This window comes from Camelus bactrianus, chromosome 25, assembly GCF_048773025.1.
Source record: "Camelus bactrianus isolate YW-2024 breed Bactrian camel chromosome 25, ASM4877302v1, whole genome shotgun sequence".
NCBI classification, from domain to species: Eukaryota; Metazoa; Chordata; class Mammalia; order Artiodactyla; family Camelidae; genus Camelus; species Camelus bactrianus.
The window spans coordinates 1,646,424-1,667,509 of NC_133563.1; the positions used below are offsets into that span (position 1 = coordinate 1,646,424).

Here is a 21,086-nt window from a genome sequence, read left to right on the forward strand (position 1 = left end):
GATAGCATAATATCTTCAAAGCACTGAGAGAAACTCACTCAAAGTCTAGAATTATATGCCTAGATAAGTTTATAGGCAAAGTACATGTGAGTGTTAGAAAATCAGAAGACAATTTTGAAAAGAAAACTTGTTTGCTCAGATTTAACCATTGATTCTAATCTTTAAAATAATTGGAAAAGTTAAGCAAGTTAACAGCAAGTATATGACAGTGAAAAAATTATATGATAGTGGAATTAGACCAAGTGTATAGTATGAATTTATAAGTTATGCTAAATAAGCATAAGGATGTTTAAAAACTGTTAACAGTTGGATTAAAAAATTAGATTGGAATATACATTACCAGGTGCTTGGCAATCACAATGTTATTTTAATGGGATTATTTAGTTCCCTGTTTCTAAAGTGAGGACATGAACAAAATACTAAGGGATGTAATCAGGTTAACCACATTAGTAAAAAGTTGCTTTTGTATACATTTAGGATTTCATGCAGTATTCCCACTTAAGTAGAGAGGGATTGTACAAAAAACTAGTTTTCCTAGAAGACTCCCTTTCTATTAAAAAATTCAACTTACCTTGTTAGGAACTAAACTTAGAGAATGCTGACCTTTAGAGTAAACACTTTATCATGAAGGAAGAACCTAATTTGGTACTGCCAATGTCTGGTCGCCCTGCTGTGCTTTACAGAATGTTCTGTCTTGGATGGATTTGTTACCTGACAGCACAAAGGAGGGAGACACCTGATGATGAATGGGTCTTTATTCTTGATACAAAAAATCCTAAAGACAACCAAATATCAAGTTGTTCTTGCTTCTGTTCAGGAGAATGTGAAAGTATGTCATGCTTATCTTAGAGAATAGAGCGATGAGGATTGTAAAATAGCTGGTGAAAAATTTTACTCCATCTTAAATACTAACTTTTACCATATTTCCTTCAGATGTTTTTGCCTTTTTCTCAAAGTTTTAGCCCTTGACATCTGAGTTCAGTTAGTCCTTAGCAATTACAGAATTACCAATAATTTCACTGTAATTGATATTTAAGTATTAGCTACTAGTGATAATAATGCTTCTAAACAGCAAAAAATTAATCCTTTTTAGTAACTACCAACTTGTGCCATACTTGAACGAATGACTTAGAGGTTACCTAAATAGTCTCCTAAAATTTGCTCCAAACACTTGAGTGATCCAGTGCCCAAGATACGCATTTGATAGTTTTCATGTCTCATAGTTACATTAGTTGAATTTATCATTTCCCTAGATTCCTTTAAAGTTGAAGAGTTTAGGGAGGGGACAGTTTGGAAAATGAACTCTCTACCCTGTACTGAATGATGTAATATAATGAGAACTACTCTCAGAAGAGGTTAGATTGAGTCGGTTTTACTGCAAATGAGTGAAGACGCTAATCAACTTTATAAAAATAAATGAAAAATAGCAGCCTTAACTCCCTTTTTATGACGAGCTGCCAGCAATGAAACATAATATAAGATTACGTTTAATAATCTTGCTCATTAGTTAGTGAAATCTTACTTTGCAGTAAAAAGTTATTACTGTTTAGATACCATTGACACTCATTTATGAAACTGATCCTTTCAACCAGTCAGCTGTGAAAATGAACGTAGGTTTTATTTTTTTTATTCTTTTTGAACGTAGGTTTTAAAACGTTTATGTAGTGGTTAGTTAATTTAATACGTTAGACACTTAGATGATCAGAAGACATCACATTTCTTATTCTAAACACTCATGAAAGCAATGTGTATTTATCGTTCAAAAAATTGAAATGGCATGAATGTTTCTTACTATTTTATTCAGAAAATAGCAAAGCAATTATAATATAAATGATCTCACACACTGTGTCTTGATTACTTCTGATATGGGAATTCATTGAATTGTTTTCCCTTTCTTGAACTGCCCCTTTTGTTTCTTAAACTGCTAGCTAGAGTTACAGTTGTATTCAATATATATGATTTTTTTTCTTCTAAAAAATAATAAGTACAAACTCAGCTTCAGCACATTTATGTGAAGCTGTGCATCACCAAAATGTTTGTACCTCCCACGTGAAATTCAAAGAACATCGATTATGCAGAGATGGTGGTGCACAAGCAGGATCACTCTGTAGTGGAGAGAATGCTGCTTAGCTGGAACATGGGCAGGATTTCCTTTCTGGTTTCTGCCCTTTACTACAGCCCAAACTGCCCTAAGGGTGGAATGACTGTGTGTAATGTATCATCTAAGCCAAGGTGCTTTTGACAGTGAACGTGGACATTTTTTATTATTATTATTATTATTATTATTATTATTATTATTATTATTATTATTATTATTATTATTATTTTATTATTATTATTGCAAGTTGTCTGGAAAGGGGTGGCAAAGGGATAAGCCGGTGGTTAAGTGGACATTATTAGTAATTGGGAAAACAGCAGGAAGCCAGGACTGTCCCAGGCAAATCTGAATGTATGGCCGCACTTCCTAAATGGAGTGGTTAACTTTACAGGAGTGCTCATCGCTGGTGCTTATCACTGACGGTATGGAGGAAGTGTCATTCTGAATGTCCACCTTGGATTTTTAAAATTATTTTCAGTCATTCCATAAATATTTGAGAGCCTGCTTTAAGCAAGAAACTCTGGGTGCTAAGTACAATACAAACAAGCAGGGGATCTAGTTTGTCCCAAATGGTTAAAATGGAATCGTTTAAACTTTAAATCTGTAAATCTGTAGGTATAAAAAACTAAATGTTAAATGAATGGCAGAGACCAACCACTTTAGGGCTTCAGAGTGTCAGGAGAGAGGGCTGTGTGTCATCAGGCCTAGGGCGGGCCCAGGCAGAGCTTGCACGGGGCTTTGATGTCGTTAGAATTCAGACACACGGAGAGGGAAGCAGAGACGATCTTTTAGGAGAAGGGAGCAAAATGGAGGAGAACGAGTCATGTTCACAGGGCAGTGAATCAACTAAGCTGGTTTGTGGCTGAAGAATGGGAGCAAGAGACATTATTTTTAACAAATGGGGTCAAATTCTACGAACCAGTCAAAGAATAGAATAAAGAGTTTGAACTTGATCCTGTTTGGAAACAGGATCCTGAATGTGTGGGGACAAGTCGGTGATATAAAGAAAGACGTATTTTGGAAGGAATCATTTGGCAGCCCTGTGCTGGATTAATTGGAGTTTGAAGAACAGAGACCTGTTAGAGTGGTTGCCTGGTAGGTACAAGGGGTATCAGTGGAAATACAAGGAAAGGAAGCACCATGAGGAAGGAAGGACAGCAACTTAGCAACTGATCAGATATGGGAAACCTCAGAGGGATGTCAAAGGGAAAGCCAGAAGATCCAGAGGGAGCTGATTTGGGAGGCAAGACCTCAAGTTTCATTTTATTTGGGGGTAATTAGTTTATTTACTTATTTAATGGAGGTCCTGGGGACTGAATCCAGGACCTCATGCATGCTAGGCATGCACTCTACCACTGAGCTGTACCCTCTCTCTCAAGTTTCATTTTAGACATGATGAGTTTCAAGTGATGCATGGATAATTCAAGTGAAACATTTAACCATCAGTTGAAAACAGATCAGAACAGCAAAACAGTATCCTTCCATGCTTTATTTGAAAATATGTGCCACTTTCCAACAACTTCTCATTCTTCCAAAAAGTTCTGCAAATTATTACTAAACTATAATCAAAACCCCACATTAGTGAAGGAAGCTGGGAGGCATACCGTGACTAATGCTGACCTAGAATATAGTGAACTTAGATTCTAGTCATGTCTCTGCCTCAAACTATGAGGCCTAAGGCAAGTCACCTTCCTTCTCACTGTAGCTGGACTAGTTTCCTCATTGGGACAATGAAGTAATTAGACCAAAATCTCTTCTAGCTCCAGAGTGTCTTGATTCCATAGAGGGGAGAGGGGCTGTCACAGTCATGCTTCATGGTCCTGCTAATTTGGAACATGCTGCTGGTGTTAGTTTTCTATTGCTGCTGTAACAAATTTCTATATACTTGGTGCCTTAACAACAAGAATTTATTGTCTTACAGTGTAGTAGGTCGGAAGTCCAAAATGAGTGTTACTGGGCTAAAATCAAGGTGTCTGCGGGGCTGCATTTCTTTCTGGAGATGCTAGGGGAGAATCCGCTTTCTTACCACTCTTTCCCACTTTTAGAGGCTACCCACGGTCTCCTTCCTCCATCCTTAAAGCCAGTGTTGGCAGATCCAGTCCTCACAGTACATCACTTGGAACTTCTCTTCTGCCTCCTTCTACTTCTTATGATCTTTGTGATGAAATTGGGTCCATCTGGATAATTCAGGATAACCTCCCCATCTCAAGATAGTTAATCACACTTGCAAAGTTCCTTTTTCCATGTAAGGCAACATGTGTATTCACAAGTTCCAGGGATTAGGACCCGGACATCTTTGGGGAGCCTTTATCCTGCCTACCATGATAACTTTTCCCAAGAAAAAAGGAAACCATCCTATTCTTTGTTCTTTAGATAATATTGAAACCTTATCCAAAGCTTTACTTTATTCTGTGTGATAGAATTATATATTTTGATAATTTTTGATTTCTCAAAGTTTAAAATATGGTAGTGATTAACTCTTAGGCATATATTGAAAGATTTAAAAAAAATCTCTGGTTTCCACCATTCAACAAATATAAAACTTAGTAAACATGCATATTTAAACTTAAAGAGCAAAACTACTTTTCCCTAAAATAGGGAGAGGATTGTAATCATATGTTTATTTGCTTTAGGAAATAGTGCATTTCATTGTAAATAGTAAAGAGTGAAAAATGAGACTTTAGTATAACATTTGACATTTTAAAGCTTTTTGCTAAAAAGAAATAAAATCACGTCTAATCATAGACCAGCTCCTTTTCCTCTTCTCTCACTTTGGCTTGACAAAAAGGATCTTTCAGGGTTTCAATTTCTATCTGTAAACAATGACCGAAGCAGTAATTATCTTTGACACAGTTGTGAGGTTTTGTTAATTGAGGTTTGTGAAGAGATGTCTAAGGGTGTGTGTCATTACTCCTTTGTAACACGCTTATTTCAAATGGACATATGTCATACTGGTAGAGATGTATGTCCCACAGGTGGTGATGCCACAAATGGAGATAAGAACTTAAATGGATATCAAAAGTCAGATATTAGTGACTTTCTTTTTTTCATGTGAAAATTACTGAGTTCAATCAATGACTAGATGGGAAAGTATGTTACCAAGAAATTATGTTAAGTCCATTTTTTCTCAGTAAAATTTCCAGGACACAATTCAAAGCCATGAGAGATATTATATCAGAAATAGTAATTATTAAGTCAGAGAATAATCACAAGCAGTTTCATATTTAATGTTCTTTGGAAAAATAAGCTCCTAGAAAGTTAAACAAAACACTCTATTATAATTAACTAAACAGTAATACCCCCAAGAATGGGAATGAGGAATACAGACACTTTGCATTCCTGCTTCCAACAAGAGCCAAGCCAAACTCTGCCCATACAGTTTCTTAATGACACAAGGGAAAATGGCTAAAACCACAATGGAAATAGAAAATGCTTTTAATAGTTTCTATTATAAACTTTTCACCTCATGGAGAAACTGGACAGAGAAAATTGAATAACTGTACGGCCATGCTTACTTTGTTGAATTATGCTTGTCTTTCCTTAACCTTCTCCTCTTGGTTCATGACTCTAGTCTTTGTCCTAGTTTTTTTTTTTTTTTTAATGTTCTTTGAGAGGTCTCCTTTCTTTTTTTATTGAAGTATAGTCAGTTTATAATATTGTGTCAATTTCTGGTGTACAGCACAATGCTTCAGTCATGCATGAATATACATATATTCATTTTCATATTCTTTTCCACTGTGAGCTACTACAAGATCTTGAGTATATTTCCTTGTCCTATACAGTATAAACTTGTTTATCTATTTTATATATACCAGTCAGTATCTGCAAATCTTAAACTCCCAATTGGAAGCCATAAGCAAAACAAAATGACAACCTACAGAATGGGGGAAAATATTTGCAAAAGATGAGATTGACAAGGGCTTGATTTCCAGAATATGTAAACAGCTCATATGACTTAATAAGAAAAAAACAAACAACCCAGTCCAAATATGGGCAGAAGACCTAAACAAGCAATTCTCCAATGAAGACATACGAATGGCCAATAGACACATGAAAAAATGCTCAATATCACTAATTATCAGAGAAATGCAAATCAAAATTATGATGAGGTATCACTTCACACCGGTCAGAATGGCCATCATTCAAAAGTCCACAAACGATAAATGCTGGAGAGGCTGTGGAGAAAAGGGAACCCTCCTACACTGGGGGTGGGAATGCAGTTTGGTGCAGCCAGTGTAGAAAACAGTATGGAGAGTCCTCAAAAGACTAGGAATAGACTTACCATATGACCTGGCAATCCCACTCCTGGGCTTATATCCAGAAGGAACATTAATTCAAAAAGACTAGCCATTATAATGTAATTAATCAATATGATCTCATGTAGAGTAGATTTAAAATATGTCATATGTCTATCATTGGACAACTACTTAGGAATTCTTTTTATCCCTGACTAGTATCTTTATTGTTGCTATCCCACAATTCAACATTTTATGGTCTGTTTGTTGTTTATACTGTTTTGTTTCCCCAATACAAAATGCACATTCTTGAATTTCTGCTCTTGTAGTTCACCTTCTCTGAATGTCCTTTCGTGTCCTCTAGAGGTAGCTACATCTTAGTCATCCTTCCAAACCGAGCTCGTTGTTTCTTTACACTGTGAACTCTTGGTTTAGTATGCAGCCTGTGGTGGTGTCTCCTTTCCCTGCACCCATATAGAAGAACCTGTGTTGGGTTGAGCCTTATGTTTCTAGTTATTTTTTATGTTTATGTCTTATCTTTCCAGCTAGATGCTGAAAGAATTCTTAGAGGCAGGAATTATCTGCTATGTATCTTTGCATCCTTGACACTTTGTCTAATGTGGTACAGGTTTTAGGTTGCCTGTAATTTATCAGAACTCTCAGTTCTAAGTTAAAGAACCCAGCTCACACACTAATTCAAGTAGTGAAGAAGGTCCAGGGATGGGACTGGCTGAATATTTCGTCGTGCTGGATCAGGTATCCAAATTTATCATCCAGAATTTGTCCTTCTGTTTTCCTTTGTCTTGGCTTTGCTCTCAGTTAAGAGTTTCCTAAGTTATGCCTTCCAGCAGTAGACGGAGAGCGTCCCTCTCTCAGTAGATCCAGGGAAAGCTTTCGGGCGGAAAGGAGAGCTTGGACTGTCTTGGCTCGTGTGCTGGGCCTGAGTTCCATGATTATGTCTTGAGACAGGGGGTGGGATCAGGTGCCTTCTTTCTTTCATAACATTTGCACCAACGTTGGAGAACTGTTGGTTCCTTAGAGGAAAAGGTGGGCTTTTGTGCTGGCAGATGGGAAATGGATGCTGACATGCAAAAATAAGATGCCCATTGGGAATTTCAGTAAATGTTGGCTGATTGATCAAGTCAAATTCCTTCTAAGAAGGAAGTCAGGTTTGTAGAGATTTCATTTTTCATCTTCACCCAAATCATTTTATTGTTGGAATAGTGCCACGTGTTCTCTGAGCACTCCATGGTCACTGTTGGGGGCGGATGTGAAGGTGGATGTTACATATGACTTTGGCTGCCCACTGATTTATCACCAGGGTTGAAAGGCTATTACTCTCTCAAGGATGGATTAATAACCTGTGCTTGGGTCCTTTACATAGGCCCTCAAAGTTCTTTTGTGGGAGAGTAAACAGAACAGTGCTGAGACCTCTCACTGTGGACTGTGATGACGGGTTAATGATAAACCTAAGCAGCATTATCAACCAGTGAAACTGCTAGTTGTGTGACTCTGTTTTGGATTCTGTCACCGAGAGCTGCGCTGACTTCAGAAGTTGTTTGCAAAGCATACAAATGGTGTGCCATTTGAAGTTGCCATTATTTCAAATAGTGAAATAATTGAAGACATGCACACTGAGTTGGCTAATCGGGTTTTTGAAAACTGCCTTTTTTGTTCATTGAGAAGTAAGGTTAGAGATATTTTAAGTACAAAAACCTAAGGCATGTATTGGCAGCTTGCATAAATTCAGCTACTGAAAGTCCTAATGAACACTGCAGGCAATGAACAGGGTATCAGGAAGACTAACTTCCATGGGAAGTGGACATGAGACAGATAAAACTGAGATGTCCACTGAGGTGTTCAATAAATCTCTACTGACTGATCCACTTAACATCCCTGTGGGACAGAATCAGGCTTGTGTGTGTTCTGTATTGCTTTTTACCTTCACCCCAAACACTTAACAGCCAGACAATTTAATAATGTCTTTGAATAAAAGCATAGATAATCTTTTATTCTCTGATTTTGGTTAGTGTTAATTATGCCCTTCTTAGCTAGTTAAGTTTGTTTATTTGTTGTGGGAAAAGAGAAAATCCAACATAAATAGTTTAGCGTGTTCTTTAGAAATCAAAGTTCTGAAATCTCTGAGGAAGCTAATATGTATTTTATTCAAAACTATTTCTGAGCACTACCTTAATTTTATTTTTAATCTTTACTTTTTAGAACTGGAAAATAAGCAGAAATCTACAGCTGGTCCCTCTTCGAATATTAATTTGTTCTTATAAATGTTTTGATCAACGTGGCCCTAACCTCTTTGGAATTGCTCAAGTGTAGAGCAGGGAAGAAGCTCACTTAGAGCCTCTCAGGACTTGCCCTGTGAGCTCTGCACACACAGTCAGATTATGGCCTCCTGTGGTACCATGCTCGTCTCTTTGTCAGTACATTAAGTAAAGGAAGAAAAATCATTTAATTGTAAAGGCCCCAATTTAAGGACCACAGTCTGCCTTTAAATTGTTTAGAAAACTCTAGGTGTGCCGTTTCTTCGTTGACTTAAAAACAAAATAAAAAATGGAAAAATGAAGATCAGTGGGGCAGATGAGTGTTATTTTTTCCTGTTGTTTTATGACGACCCCCCTCCTTGTTTAGTATTAAGGACTTTGGTTGGGACAAGTGTTTACGTTATGGATGCTTTGCAAGTGAAGTAGAATCACTCTTCAGCGTTACAGTTCAACTACATTTGTATGATTGCAGTTGAGCCCGTATTTTCCAAGAAGCATTAACATCTTTTTTCTTTCTTTTATTGAGGTAACATTCATTTATAACATTATGTAAGTTTCACGTATAGAATATTATATTTCAACTTCTGTGTATACCACTGTGTGCTCACCACCAAAAGTTTGGTTTCCATCCGTTGCCATGCAGTTAACCCTCTTTACCCATTTCACCCCTCCCCACCCCACATCCCCTCTGGTAATAACTCATGGGTTCTCTGTTTCTATGTTTTTTGTTTTGTTTGTTTATTTTGTTTTGTTTTATATTCTACATATGAGTGAAATCATATGATATTGGTCTTTTTCTATCTGACTTATTTCACTTAGCATAATGCCCTCAAGGTCCATCCATGTTGCAGCAGGTGGCAAGATTGTGTCTTGTTTTGTGGCTGAGTAGTATGGTGTCTGTGTGTGTATATGTACCGCATCTTCTTTACCCATTCATCCACTGGTGGGCACTTAGGTTGTTTCTGTATCTTGGCTATCGTAAATAAAGCTGCCATGAACATAGGGGTGCATATATATTTTTCAATTAGTGTTTTTGTTTTCTTTGAATAAATACACAGAAGTGGAATACCTGAATCATGTAATAGTTCTATTCCTAACTTTTTGAGGAATCTCCTTAGTGGCTGTACCAATTCATCTTCCCATCAACGGTGCTGGGAGGTTCCCTTTTCTCCCCATCCTTGCCGACACTTATTTCTTGCCTTTTTGTTGCTGTGAGGTGATATCTCATTGTGGTTTTAATTTGCATTTCCCTAATAATTAGTAATGTTGACCATATTTCATGTGCCTGTGGGCCGTCTGTATGTTTTCTTTGGAAAATTGTCTATTCAGAGCCTCTGCCCATTTTTTTAGCATCATATTTCTAAATCTAAATTTTCTTTCTAAATTTTTTTTTAATTGAAGTAAATTTAGTTACAATGTGTCAATTTCTGGTGTACAGCACAATGTCCCAGTCATGCATATACATTCATTTTCATATTCTTTTTCATTAAAGGTTATTACAAGATATTGAATATAGTTCCCTGTGCTATATAGAAGAAACTTGCTTTTGAAAAAAAAATCTATTTTTATATATATATAGTGGCTAACATTTGCAAATCTCAAACTTCCAAATTTATCCCTTCCTGCCTCCTTTCCTCAGTAACCATAAGGTTGTTTACTATGTCTGAGAATCTGTTTCTATTTTGTAGATGAGTTCATAGTGTCCTTTTTTTTTTCTAAGATTTCACATATAAGTGATATCATACGGTATTTTTCTTTCTCTTTCTGGCTTACTTCACTTAGAATGATGATCTCTAGTTCCATCCATGTTGCTGCAAATGGCATTTTATTCTTTTTTATGGCCGAGTAGTATTCCATTGTATAAATATACCACAACTTCTTTATCCAGTCATCTGCTGATGGACATTTAGGTTGCTTCCATGTCTTGGTTATTGTAAATAGTGCTGCTATGAACATTGGAGTGCATGTATTTTTTTGAATTAGAGTTCTCTCCAGATATATATCCAGAAGTGGGATTGCTGGATCATATGGTAAATCTATTTTTAGTTTTTTGAGGGATCTCCGTACTGTTTTTGATAATTGTTGTACCAAACTGCCATTCCCACCAATGGTCCAACAGTGTAGGAGGGTTCCATTTTCTCCACAGCCTCTCCAGCATTTATTGTTTGTGGACTTTTGAATGATGACCATTCTGACTGGTGTGAGGTGATACCTCATTGTAGTTTTGATTTGCATTTCTCTGATAATTAGTGAAATAGAGCATTTTTCTAGGTGTCTGTTGGCCATATCTATGTTTTCATTGGAGAATTGCTTGTTTCAGTCCTCTACCCATTTTTGGATTGGGTTATTTGTTTTTTTCTTATTAAGTTGTATGAGCTGTTTATATATTCTGGAAATTAAGCCTTTGCCAGTTGCATCATTTGCAAATATTTTCTCCAATTCCATAGGTTGTTGTTTTATTTTGCTTATGGTTTCCTTTGCTGTGCAGAAGCTTATAAGTTTAATTAGGTCCCATTTGTTTATTTTTGTTCTTATTTCTATTGCCTGGGTAGACTGCCCTAGGAGAACACTGCTAAGATTTATGTCAGAAAATGTTTTGCCTATGTTTTCTTCTAGGAGATTTATCGTGTCTTGTGTTATATTTAAGTCTTTAAGCCATTTTGAGTTTATTTTTGTGTGTGGTGTGAGGGAGTATCCTAACTTCATTGATTTACATGCTGCTGTCCAGTTTTCCCAACACCACTTTCTGAAGAGACTGTCTTTTCTCCATTGTATGTTCTTGCCTCCTTTATCAAAGATTAATTGACCATAGGTCTGTGGATTTATTTCTGGGTCTCTATTGTGTTCCATTGATCCATATGTCTGTTTTTATGCCAGGACCATGCTGTTTTGATGACTGTAGCTCTATAGTATTGTCTGATATCTGGGAGGGTTATTCCTCCAGCCTCATGTTTTTTCTCCAATATTGCTTTGGCAATTTGGGGTCTTTGTGATACCATATAAATTTTAGGATTGTTTATCCTAGTTCTGTACAAAATGTCCTGGGTAATTTGACAGGGATTACATTAAATCTGTTGATCATATTGGACAGTATGGCCATTTTAATGATATTGATTCTAATCCAAGAACATGGGATATGTTTCCATTTCTTTAAGTCATCTTTAATTTCCTTAATCAATGTTTTGTAGTTCACCATGTATAAGTCTTTCATCTCCTTGGTCAGATTTATTCCTAGTATTATTATTGTTTTGGATGCAATTTTAAAAGAGGTCGTTTCTTTACTTTCTTTTCCTGCTAGTGTAAAGAAATGTAACTGATTTCTGTATGTTAATCTTGTGTCCTGCTCCCTTTTTGCCCAATTGCTGTGGCTAGGACTTCCAAGACTATGTTGAATAGAAGTGATGAGAGTGGGCATCCTTGTCTTGTTACAGATTTCAATGGGAAGGCTACACCATTGAGTATTATGCTGACTGTGGGTTTGTCATAAATAGCTTTTATTATGTTGAGATATGTTCCCTCTATATGCAATTTGGTAAGAGTTTTTATCATAAATGGGTGTTGAATTTTATCAAATGCTTTTTCTGCATCTATTGAGATGATCGTGTAGTTTTTGTCCTTTCTTTCGTGGATGTGTGATGTATCACATTGATTGATTTGCGTATGTTGAACCATCCTTGTGTCCCTGGGATGAATCCAACTTGATCATGGTGTACGATCTTTTTTATGTGCTGTTGGATTCTGTTTGCTAATATTTTGTTGAGAATTTTTGCATGTATGTTCATCAGTGATACTGGTCTATAATTTTCTTTGGTAGTGTCTTTGTCTGGTTTTTGTATCAGGGTGATGGTAGCTTCATAGAATGAGTTTGGGAGGGAGTACTCTCCTCCTTTTCAGTCTTTTGGAAGAGTTTGAGAAAGACTGATATGAGTTCTTCTTTGTATATTTGGTAGAATTCCCCAGTGAAGCAGTCTGGTCCTGAACTTTTGTTTGTAGGGAGGTTTTTATTGCTAATTCTATTTCATTTCTAGTGATTGTTATGTTCAAGTGGTCTCTTTTTTTTGATTTAGCCTTGGTGGACTTTATGTTTCCAGACACTTCCATTTCTTCTAGGTTGTCTAATTTGTTTCCATATAGTTGTTCATAGTATTCTTTATGTTTTTTTTTTTAATTTCTGTGGTATTGGTTGTAATTTCTCCATTTTCATTTTTTATTGTTTATTTGTGCCCTCTCTCTTTTCTTTTTGGTGAGCCTAGCCAGAGTTTTGTCAATTTTGTTTACTCTCAAAAAACCAGCTCTTGGTTTGATTGATTTTTTTCTTTGTTATCTCTATTTTATTTATTTCCTCCCTGATCTTTATTGTTTCCTTCCTTCTGCTGACTTTTGGTTTTGTTTGCTCTTCTTTTTCTAATTCTTTTAGGTGATAGGTTAGGTTTTTCCACTTGAGATTGTTCTTTTTTGAGGAAGGCCTGTATTGACATGAACTTCTCTCTTGGGACTGCTTTTGCTGCATCCCATAGATTTTGTGTGGTTGTGTTTTCATTGTCATTTGTCTCAAAGTATTTTTTAATTTCTTCTTTGATTTCATCATTGACCCTTTGGTTTTATAGTAACATGTTGTTTAACCTCCATGCGGTCTTTTTTTTTTTTTTTTACTTTTCTTTGTTTTTCTATAATTGATTTCTAGTTTCATGGCATTGTGGTTAGAAAAGATGCTTGAAATAATTTCCGTCCTCTTAAATTTGTTGAGGCTTCTTTTGTGCCCAAGCACATGATCTATCCTAGAGAATGTTCCGTATGGACTTGAAAATAATGTATATTCTGGTTTTTGGGAATGTAATGTCCTAAAAATATCAACCAAGTCTAACTGTTCTATTGTGTCATTTAGTGTCTCCATTGTCTTATTGATTTTCTGTCTGGAAGATCTGTCCAATGATGTCAATGGGGTGTTAAAGTCTACTACTAAGATTCTGTTCCCATCAACTTCTCCCTTTATGTCTGTTAGTATTTGCTTTATGTATTTGGGTGCTCCTACATTGGGTGCATTTACGTTAACAAGTATAATATCCTCATCTTGTATTGCTCCTTTAATCGTTGTATACTACCCTTCTTTATCTTTCTTATGGCCTTTGTTTTGAAGTCTATTTTGTCTGAAGTCAGTATTGCTACTCCTGCTTTCTTGTTTCCATTTGCATGAAATATCTTTTTCCATCCTCTCACTTTCAATCTATGTGTGTCCTTCTCCCTAAAGTGGGTTTCTTGTATGCAGTCTATTGTAGGCTCTTGTTTTATTATCCAGTCTGCCACTCTGTGTCTTTTGATTGGAGCATTTAGTACATTGACATTTACAGTAATTATTGATAGATATGTGTTTATTGCCATTTTGAACTTAGTTTTCCTGTTGATTTGGTATTTCTTCTTTGTTCCTTTCTTTTTCCTTTCGTGGTTTGACAATTTTCTTTTGTATTATTTTGGTTTCTTTTTGATTTTTGTGACTGTATTGTACACTTCTGAATTGTGGGTACCCTGTTTTTCAAGTATATTAACCCATTACTATATCTGTTTGCTTTGAACTGATAGTCATATAAGTTCAAACACATCCTAAAAAGAACAAAAAAAAAAAAAAAAGAAAAAAATTGACATTTTCTCGTTCCCCTCTTCCACCTTTAATGATTTTGATGTCCTCTTTCACATCTTCATGCTTATTCTGTTGCAACTCTTTGTAGATATCACCTTTCCAATTACAGTTTTCTCCTTCCTATATCATCCTACTTCTTTTCTATTTAGAGTAGACCTTTCAGTATTTCTTTTAGCATAGGTTTAGTATTGATGAATTCTTTTAATTTTAGCTTGTCTCTGAAATTCTTTATCTCTCCTTCTATTCTAAAGGAAAGCTTTCCTGGATAAAGTTTCCTAGGTTGCAGCTTTTTCTCATTCAGAACTTTGAATATATCTTGCCACTCCCTTCTGGCCTGCAGTGTTTGTGTTGAGAAATCAGCTGAAAGCATTATGAGGGTACCCTTGTAACTAACTCTTTGTTTTTGTCTGGCTGCCTTTAAAATCATTTCATCATATTTAAACTTGGCTGTCTTAATTGTATGTCTTGGTGTGGGTCTGTTTGTTTGGGTTCTTTTTGTTGGGGACCCTCTGTGCTTCTTGTGCTTGGATATCTGATTCCCTCTTCAGGTTTGGGAAGTTTTCAGCCATGATTTCTTCAAATACCTTTTCAATTCCCTTTTCTCTTTCTTCTCCTTCTGGGACCTCTATTATGCATAGGTTGGCATGCTTTATATTATCCCATAGGTCCCTTATATTTTTTTCATTGGTTTTTACTTGCTTTTCTGTCTGCTTTTCTTATTGGGTGACTTCTGTTATCCTGTCTTCTAAGTCACTTACTTTTTCCTCTGCATTATCTAGCCTGCTTTTGATTGCCTTTAGCTTGGCTCTCATCTCAGCCATTGAGTTTTCTGTTTTTAATTGACCCCTCTTTATAGTTTCAATTTCCTTTTTATAGTATTCTGTGTCTCTATTCATAGTCACTTTTATTTCCTTCAGTACTTTTATCATCCCCTTTTAGAAACCATCATCTAGTAGACCATCAAGGTCTATTTAAAGGATCGTGCTTTTAGGGGATTTCTCTTGTTCTTTTAACTGGGAGTGGTTTCTCTGCTTCTTCATTTTACTTACACCTCTCTGGCATTATAAGTTACGGAGTGTCAGTTATTTACTGTGGTCTTGGAGGTTTTTTTCTTTCTTTCTTTCTTTTTTTTAAAGAGGATGCCTTCCTGTGTAGACTGTGTGCCCCTAATTATCTTGTCACGAGGTTTGTTTTTAGTATGGATGGTTGCCACATCTTTCTTCTGTGTATGTTGCCTATTATCCCTTTGGTTGGGGTTGTGGCCAGTGTTGCAGTGATCAGAGTCTGCCCTGGTTGTTCAGTGGGGCCTCCTTTTTGTTCTGTGGTTGCACACACCTGACAGGGGCCGGGTCTGTTCCCACTTTGTTGGAATGGAGGCTTCCAGACCTGTTTCAGTTTCTGAGTTGTGGTGTGTGGTAGGTGGCATTGGAGTGCTTTTAAGTACTCTTTGTTGACTCTGCCCTTGTTCTTGCTTTGGCTATGGGAATGTCAGTGCTCTGCTCTGGTGTCCCCCACACTCTCTGCCCTCAGAGCTGGCAGTGTAGCTCTACCGACTTCTGGGTCACACACCTGGGTCGTGGTGTGCTGTCAGGTCAGCACTGTCCCCAGTGCTAAACACTGCTCCTGTGCTCAGCCTGCTGTGCAGACTCCTCTCATCTGCCTTAGAGACTTGTGCCGGTAGAGTCCCCAGCCCTGTAGCAGTTGTGTGGTCATGCTATCAGGTCAGTGCTGTCCCTAGCGCTGTGTCCAAGTGTGGTAAGCGGGCTCGCAGAAAATGTCAGTCAGCACCAGCCCTCGCCCTCACTGTGTGCCAGAACCCCTCTCCTTGCTCGTTTGTCTTAGAGGCACAGGTCCATAAAGGCACCTGTGGAGCAAAAGGGTCCCCTCTGCCTGGGGCTGTAAAAAAATCTCAGTCCCACCTATGAAGTTGTAGAGCCCCTGGATACAGATTCAGGTTTCTATCCCACCTACACCTGGCAGCCACGCACCAGTGAATATGATGGCTGTGACTGAGCCCCGCCTGTCTTCTCCCGAGAACGCTCCAGCGATGGTGCTGCGGGCCTGCAGAGACAAAGCTGAGGCCCAGCCACGTTGTGCCTCTGCCTTCAATGCATACTAGCAGTGTTGCTCACTAGCTTGCTTTTCTTTCTTTCTTTCTTTCTTTCTTTCTTTCTTTCTTTCTTTCTTTCTTTCTTTCTTTCTTTCTTTCTTTCTTTCTTTCTTTCTTTCTTTCTTTCTTTCTTTCTTCTTTCTTTCTTTCTTTTCTTTCTTCCTTTCTTCCTTTCTTCCTTTCTTCCTTCTTTCTTTTTCTTTCTTTTCTTTCTTTCCTTCTCTCTCTCTCTTCCTTTCTTCCTTTCTCTCTTTCTTTCCTTTCTTTCTTTTCTTTTCTTTTTCTTTCTTTATAATGGGAAACCCAGGCTATTCTGTTCTGTATACACTCCCAGCCAGGGCACACAGCACACTCCAGTCCCCTGAGGCTGCCTCTGCACAGTCAGCCCCAGCTCTCCACCTGGCCTCTGACCTCCTCCACCACCCCTGCTGGCTTGCATCTAGGGCTGAGAATCACAGGGACCCTTTGTGCTGGTCTCTCTCAGTTCTGTCAGCCAAGGGCTGCTGTGCATGGATCCGAACCTCAGAGGTTCTCTCTATCCCTGCTGACATCTCCATTGGAGAGGGGGAGTCCCAGTGTAAGAGTGCTATTCCTCCTTTGCTGCTCCCTCCCCACGGGTCAAGTCCTGCACTAATTTCCTCTTTCTTCTCCTTTTTTTTTTTTTTTCTCCTATGAGATTTGTGAAGATTTGATGGAGATGACATTCTGTCACAGTTCAGCAGGTGCTCTGATTGGCTGGGTGGGTCTGTGGATGTCAGTCTTGGTGTATTCGTGGGAGAGGGTGAGCTATGAGCATCCTTCTACTCTGCCATCTTGGTGGCTCCCCCTGCCCATTTTTAAATCAGGTTTTTTGTTGTTGAGTTTTCTGAATTCTTTATATATTTTGGATATTAATGCCTTATGGGTATATGATTTGCAAATATCTTCTCACACTTGGTAGGTTGTCTTTTCATTTTGTTGATGGTTTCCTTTGCTATGCAGAACCTTTTTGGTTTGATGTAGTCCCATTTATTTTTGCTTTTGTTTCCCTTGCCTGAAGAGACATATCCAGAAAGATATTGCTAAGGCCAATGTCAAAGAGTGTACTGCCTGTGTTTTCTTCTAGGAGTTTTATGGTTTCAGGTTTTACATTGAATTCTTTAGTATTGATTTTTGTGTATGGTGTTAGATAGTGGTCTAGTTTCATTCTTTCCTATGTGGCTGTCTAGTTTTCTTGCCACCACTTATTGAAAAGACTGTCCTTTTTCCATTGTATGTTCTTTGCTCTTTGCTGTAAATTATTTGTCCATATATGTGTAGGTTTATTTCTGGGCTCTCAATTCTGTTCCACTGATCTATGTGTATGATTTCCTGTCAATACTATGCTGTTTTGATTATTATAGCTTTGTAGTATAGTTTGAAATTAGGAGTGTGATAGCTCCAGCTCTGTTCTTTTTCCTAAGGGGCACTAATGCCTTATTGACTAAGATAAAAACCTTCATTCCAATTAAAAATGTTTAGAAGCTGAAGACCCAGGCTTGGTTACTCCTAACATCACTTTATTCTTGCTTTTAAAACCTTTGAATTTTTTTCCACAAGAAGAACTGACAGAAGCCAGGGAAGTAGTGCTGGGATGAGAATTTGGCTTCTTTTCTCTGAAGGGCAACAGAAAAGTAGGCAAAATGTTTTGAAAATACATAGTATAATTTGCATATACCAGTAGTTTTTGGAAGTGTGGTTTTGTCTAGCAGCATTCACATCACTTGAGAACTTGTTAGAAGGGCAAATTATCCGCCCCCACCGCAGATCAGTGAATGAGAAAGTGGGCAAGTATGGCCCAGCAGTGTGTTTGAACAGATTCTCCAGGTGATTTCGATGCATATTCTTATTTGTGAACCATGAACTGACAAAAATAAATTTTCTGTGGGCTCAGAAAAGCAAGAAATTTAATTATAATTTTATATTTAAACCCCACTAGAAATATGCTTTTTCATGGTAACTCTTTGGTGGTTCTTCTTGTGGAAAGCTGAGTGGTTTCTCATCTTCCATTTATTTTATTACCATGTTACTTTCCTAACTGGGCCCTTTATTAGTTCAGCCTAGGACATACTCCTTCATGCATCAGAGTCGCTTCTGGCATACCTGAGATGCTAAGTCAGTGGAGCACAGCTGAGAGGTTCTCAGTTCCAAAGAATGCAAGAGTCAGGCCCCACGGAGACAGAGACGGGGCCTCAAGGTAGACTTCTAAAGGCTCCATTAACCAAGAATGCATTTTAAACAAAAATAAAAAAAAAAAACAAAGTACAAATGAAAGTCATAGGAGCTCATTAAAAATGGGTCACAGGAATTAACTGTGTAATGTTTATTGAGGGAAAACTGCTGAGAACGTTGATTTTGATTAGGGAAATATTTTCATACCACCCGTGTTATTGAAAAGAACGTTTTGTTTACCATTTTAATCTCATGATCTCAGCTGCGACGGATGTGCCATCTTGGTTCTGGGGGAAAAAACTGTATCCATTGATTCATGTACTCATTTTTTCAACAAATATTTCAGGTACCCTTGGGGCTCAGGTGACACAAAGAGACTCTGGACTCTCCACCTCCACGTGTTCACACCGTCCTTTTCCTAGCTCAGGGTGCTGAGACTTGGCTTCTGCCCCACTGCTCCACAACTGGCCTTTCAGAGGTCATCAGTGACGTCCCACCAGTCCACCTGCTCCTCATCCAGCTGCTCTTCTCTGCAGGTTTGGCCTCCGCTAACTGTCTTCTGCCTCCTGGACTGATTTGCCTTAGGAGCATTTTTTATTTCTCTAATGGCTTCTTCCCCATACCTTTAACTGAATTCTCTTCTGTACCTTCATTTGAAAACAAGGGTTCTATGAGGTTTCTCTACTCAGTCCCATTTTATTCTCTCTTTGTACTTTTTCATTACCTGAAAGAACTCATCTGCTCCCACCAGTTTCATTTAGTTTCATTTAGCTTCATACCTAGGTGGTAGCTGCTAAATCTCTTTCTCCTTTTTCAAACCATGTTTCCAAACTCTTCAGTTTCAGTGCATCTAAAATCGGGCTAATTGTCTTCTTCATGTATTATTTATTCATGTGTTAAACAAATATTCATTGAGGGGCTACCATTTACCAGGCACCATTTTCTGTTCTAGAGGTATAGCAATGAGCAAAACTGACAGGGTCTCTGACTTCAGGAAGCTTATAATATGATGGGGGGAGGGAAAACAAAAACCATACAAATAATATGGTGAAATGCACTTTGAAGAGAAATAAATAGAATTTGAGAGAGAGAATGATGGGCATACTTTTTGTATAGAATTGGGGCTGATAAGGTAATATTTCATCCCTCTCCATTTTCTCCATTTAATTACCAAAAACCTCTAACAAGTCTTCAGAATGATGTTAATTGAATCCAGTGGGTAAAGAATCACTAGATCTTGCTAAAGTACTGATATTATTTGTCTGTAATCAAAGCAATAAGCCATTAAGGATATTTTCTTTATGGTAAAAAATATTATTTTCTTTATGCCATTATATCTGTTAATGAAGATTAGTGAGAATGTTTTATTTATTTAAATTTTATTTTATTGAGTTATAATCAGTTTACAATGTTGTGTCAATTTCAAGTGTAGAGCACAATTTTTCAGTCATACATGAGCATGCATATATTCATTTTCACATTCTTTTTCATCATGAGCTACCACAAGATCTTGTATATATAGCCCTGTGCTATACAGTTTAAACTTCTTTATCTATTCTATATATACCTGCCAGTATCTACAAATCTTGAACTCCCAGTCTGTCCCTTCCTACCCGCCTCCCCCCTGGCAATCACAAGTTTGTATTCTGTCTATGAGTCTGTTTCTGTTTTATATTTAAGTTCATTTGTCATCGTCTTCTTCTTCTTTTTTTAAGACTCCACATATGAGTGATCTCATATGGTATTTTCCTTTCTCTTTCTGGCTTATTTCACTTAGAACAACATTCTCCAGGGACATCCATGTTGCTGCAAATGGCATTATGTTGTCATTTTTATGGCTAAATAGTATTCCATTGTATAAATATACCACAACTTCTTTATTCAGTCATCTGTCAATGGACAAGATTAGTGAGTATGTTTTAAATGAAAGTTGATTTAATGTTTTTTGCCTGATAAAGCTTTTGAAAACTCCAAAATAACGCTTGGAACCCTCCATGGCATTTCTTCATAAAATAGCTTTTTGCATGTTCCTTGCTGTCATTCCTTATTATTTTCTGGACTGCTGCTGTGAGATAATAAATAGCTGGAATTCTCCTGTAATTGCTAAAGAACTGTTTTGCTTCTTGGTTCAGAAAGACCCTGTGCAGCTTTTCTGCAAACCTGCTGCTGGAATTATGGGAGCCTTCTGCAGGCCACAGGGACCACAGTTCAGAAGGAACCTTGAGACCTAGACCAGCCCTGCTATACCAGGAGTAAAGAAGGGACTTTTAAATAGTTCTCCTCCCACTAGAGTGGGTGTCCTGAGGGGACAGAGAAATCACCTGTGGTGGACGGAAGTCTGGGATGCATGTCCTGTTTCTTGGTACAGCATGGGAGTGAGTGAAGATGGCTAATAGGGCAACACGGTAAGTCAGTATGGGGGCTGGTGGTGGATCAGGGAGCTACAAAAGCTAAAAGAACAAGGCTGCTTTAGAAAGTGGGATGGGGCAAAAACGGATCTGTAATCTCATGGAGCCAGGTAGCTGAGAGATCTGGCACATTC

The 21,086-nt window shown here is 37.6% G+C and overlaps 1 protein-coding gene across 2 annotated transcripts in view; it reads left to right on the forward strand.

Annotated features, from left to right (window-relative positions):
• Nucleotides 1-8,664, forward strand: part of LRRC69 (leucine rich repeat containing 69) — a 73,464-nt gene extending 64,800 nt beyond the window's left edge. For both annotated transcript variants that reach the window (XM_010968402.2, XM_045505452.2), the window contains one exon: nt 8,554-8,664. In XM_010968402.2, coding sequence (XP_010966704.2) covers nt 8,554-8,664 — 111 coding nt within the window. The remainder of the gene's footprint in view (nt 1-8,553) is intronic.
• Nucleotides 8,665-21,086: the final 12,422 nt, after the last annotated feature.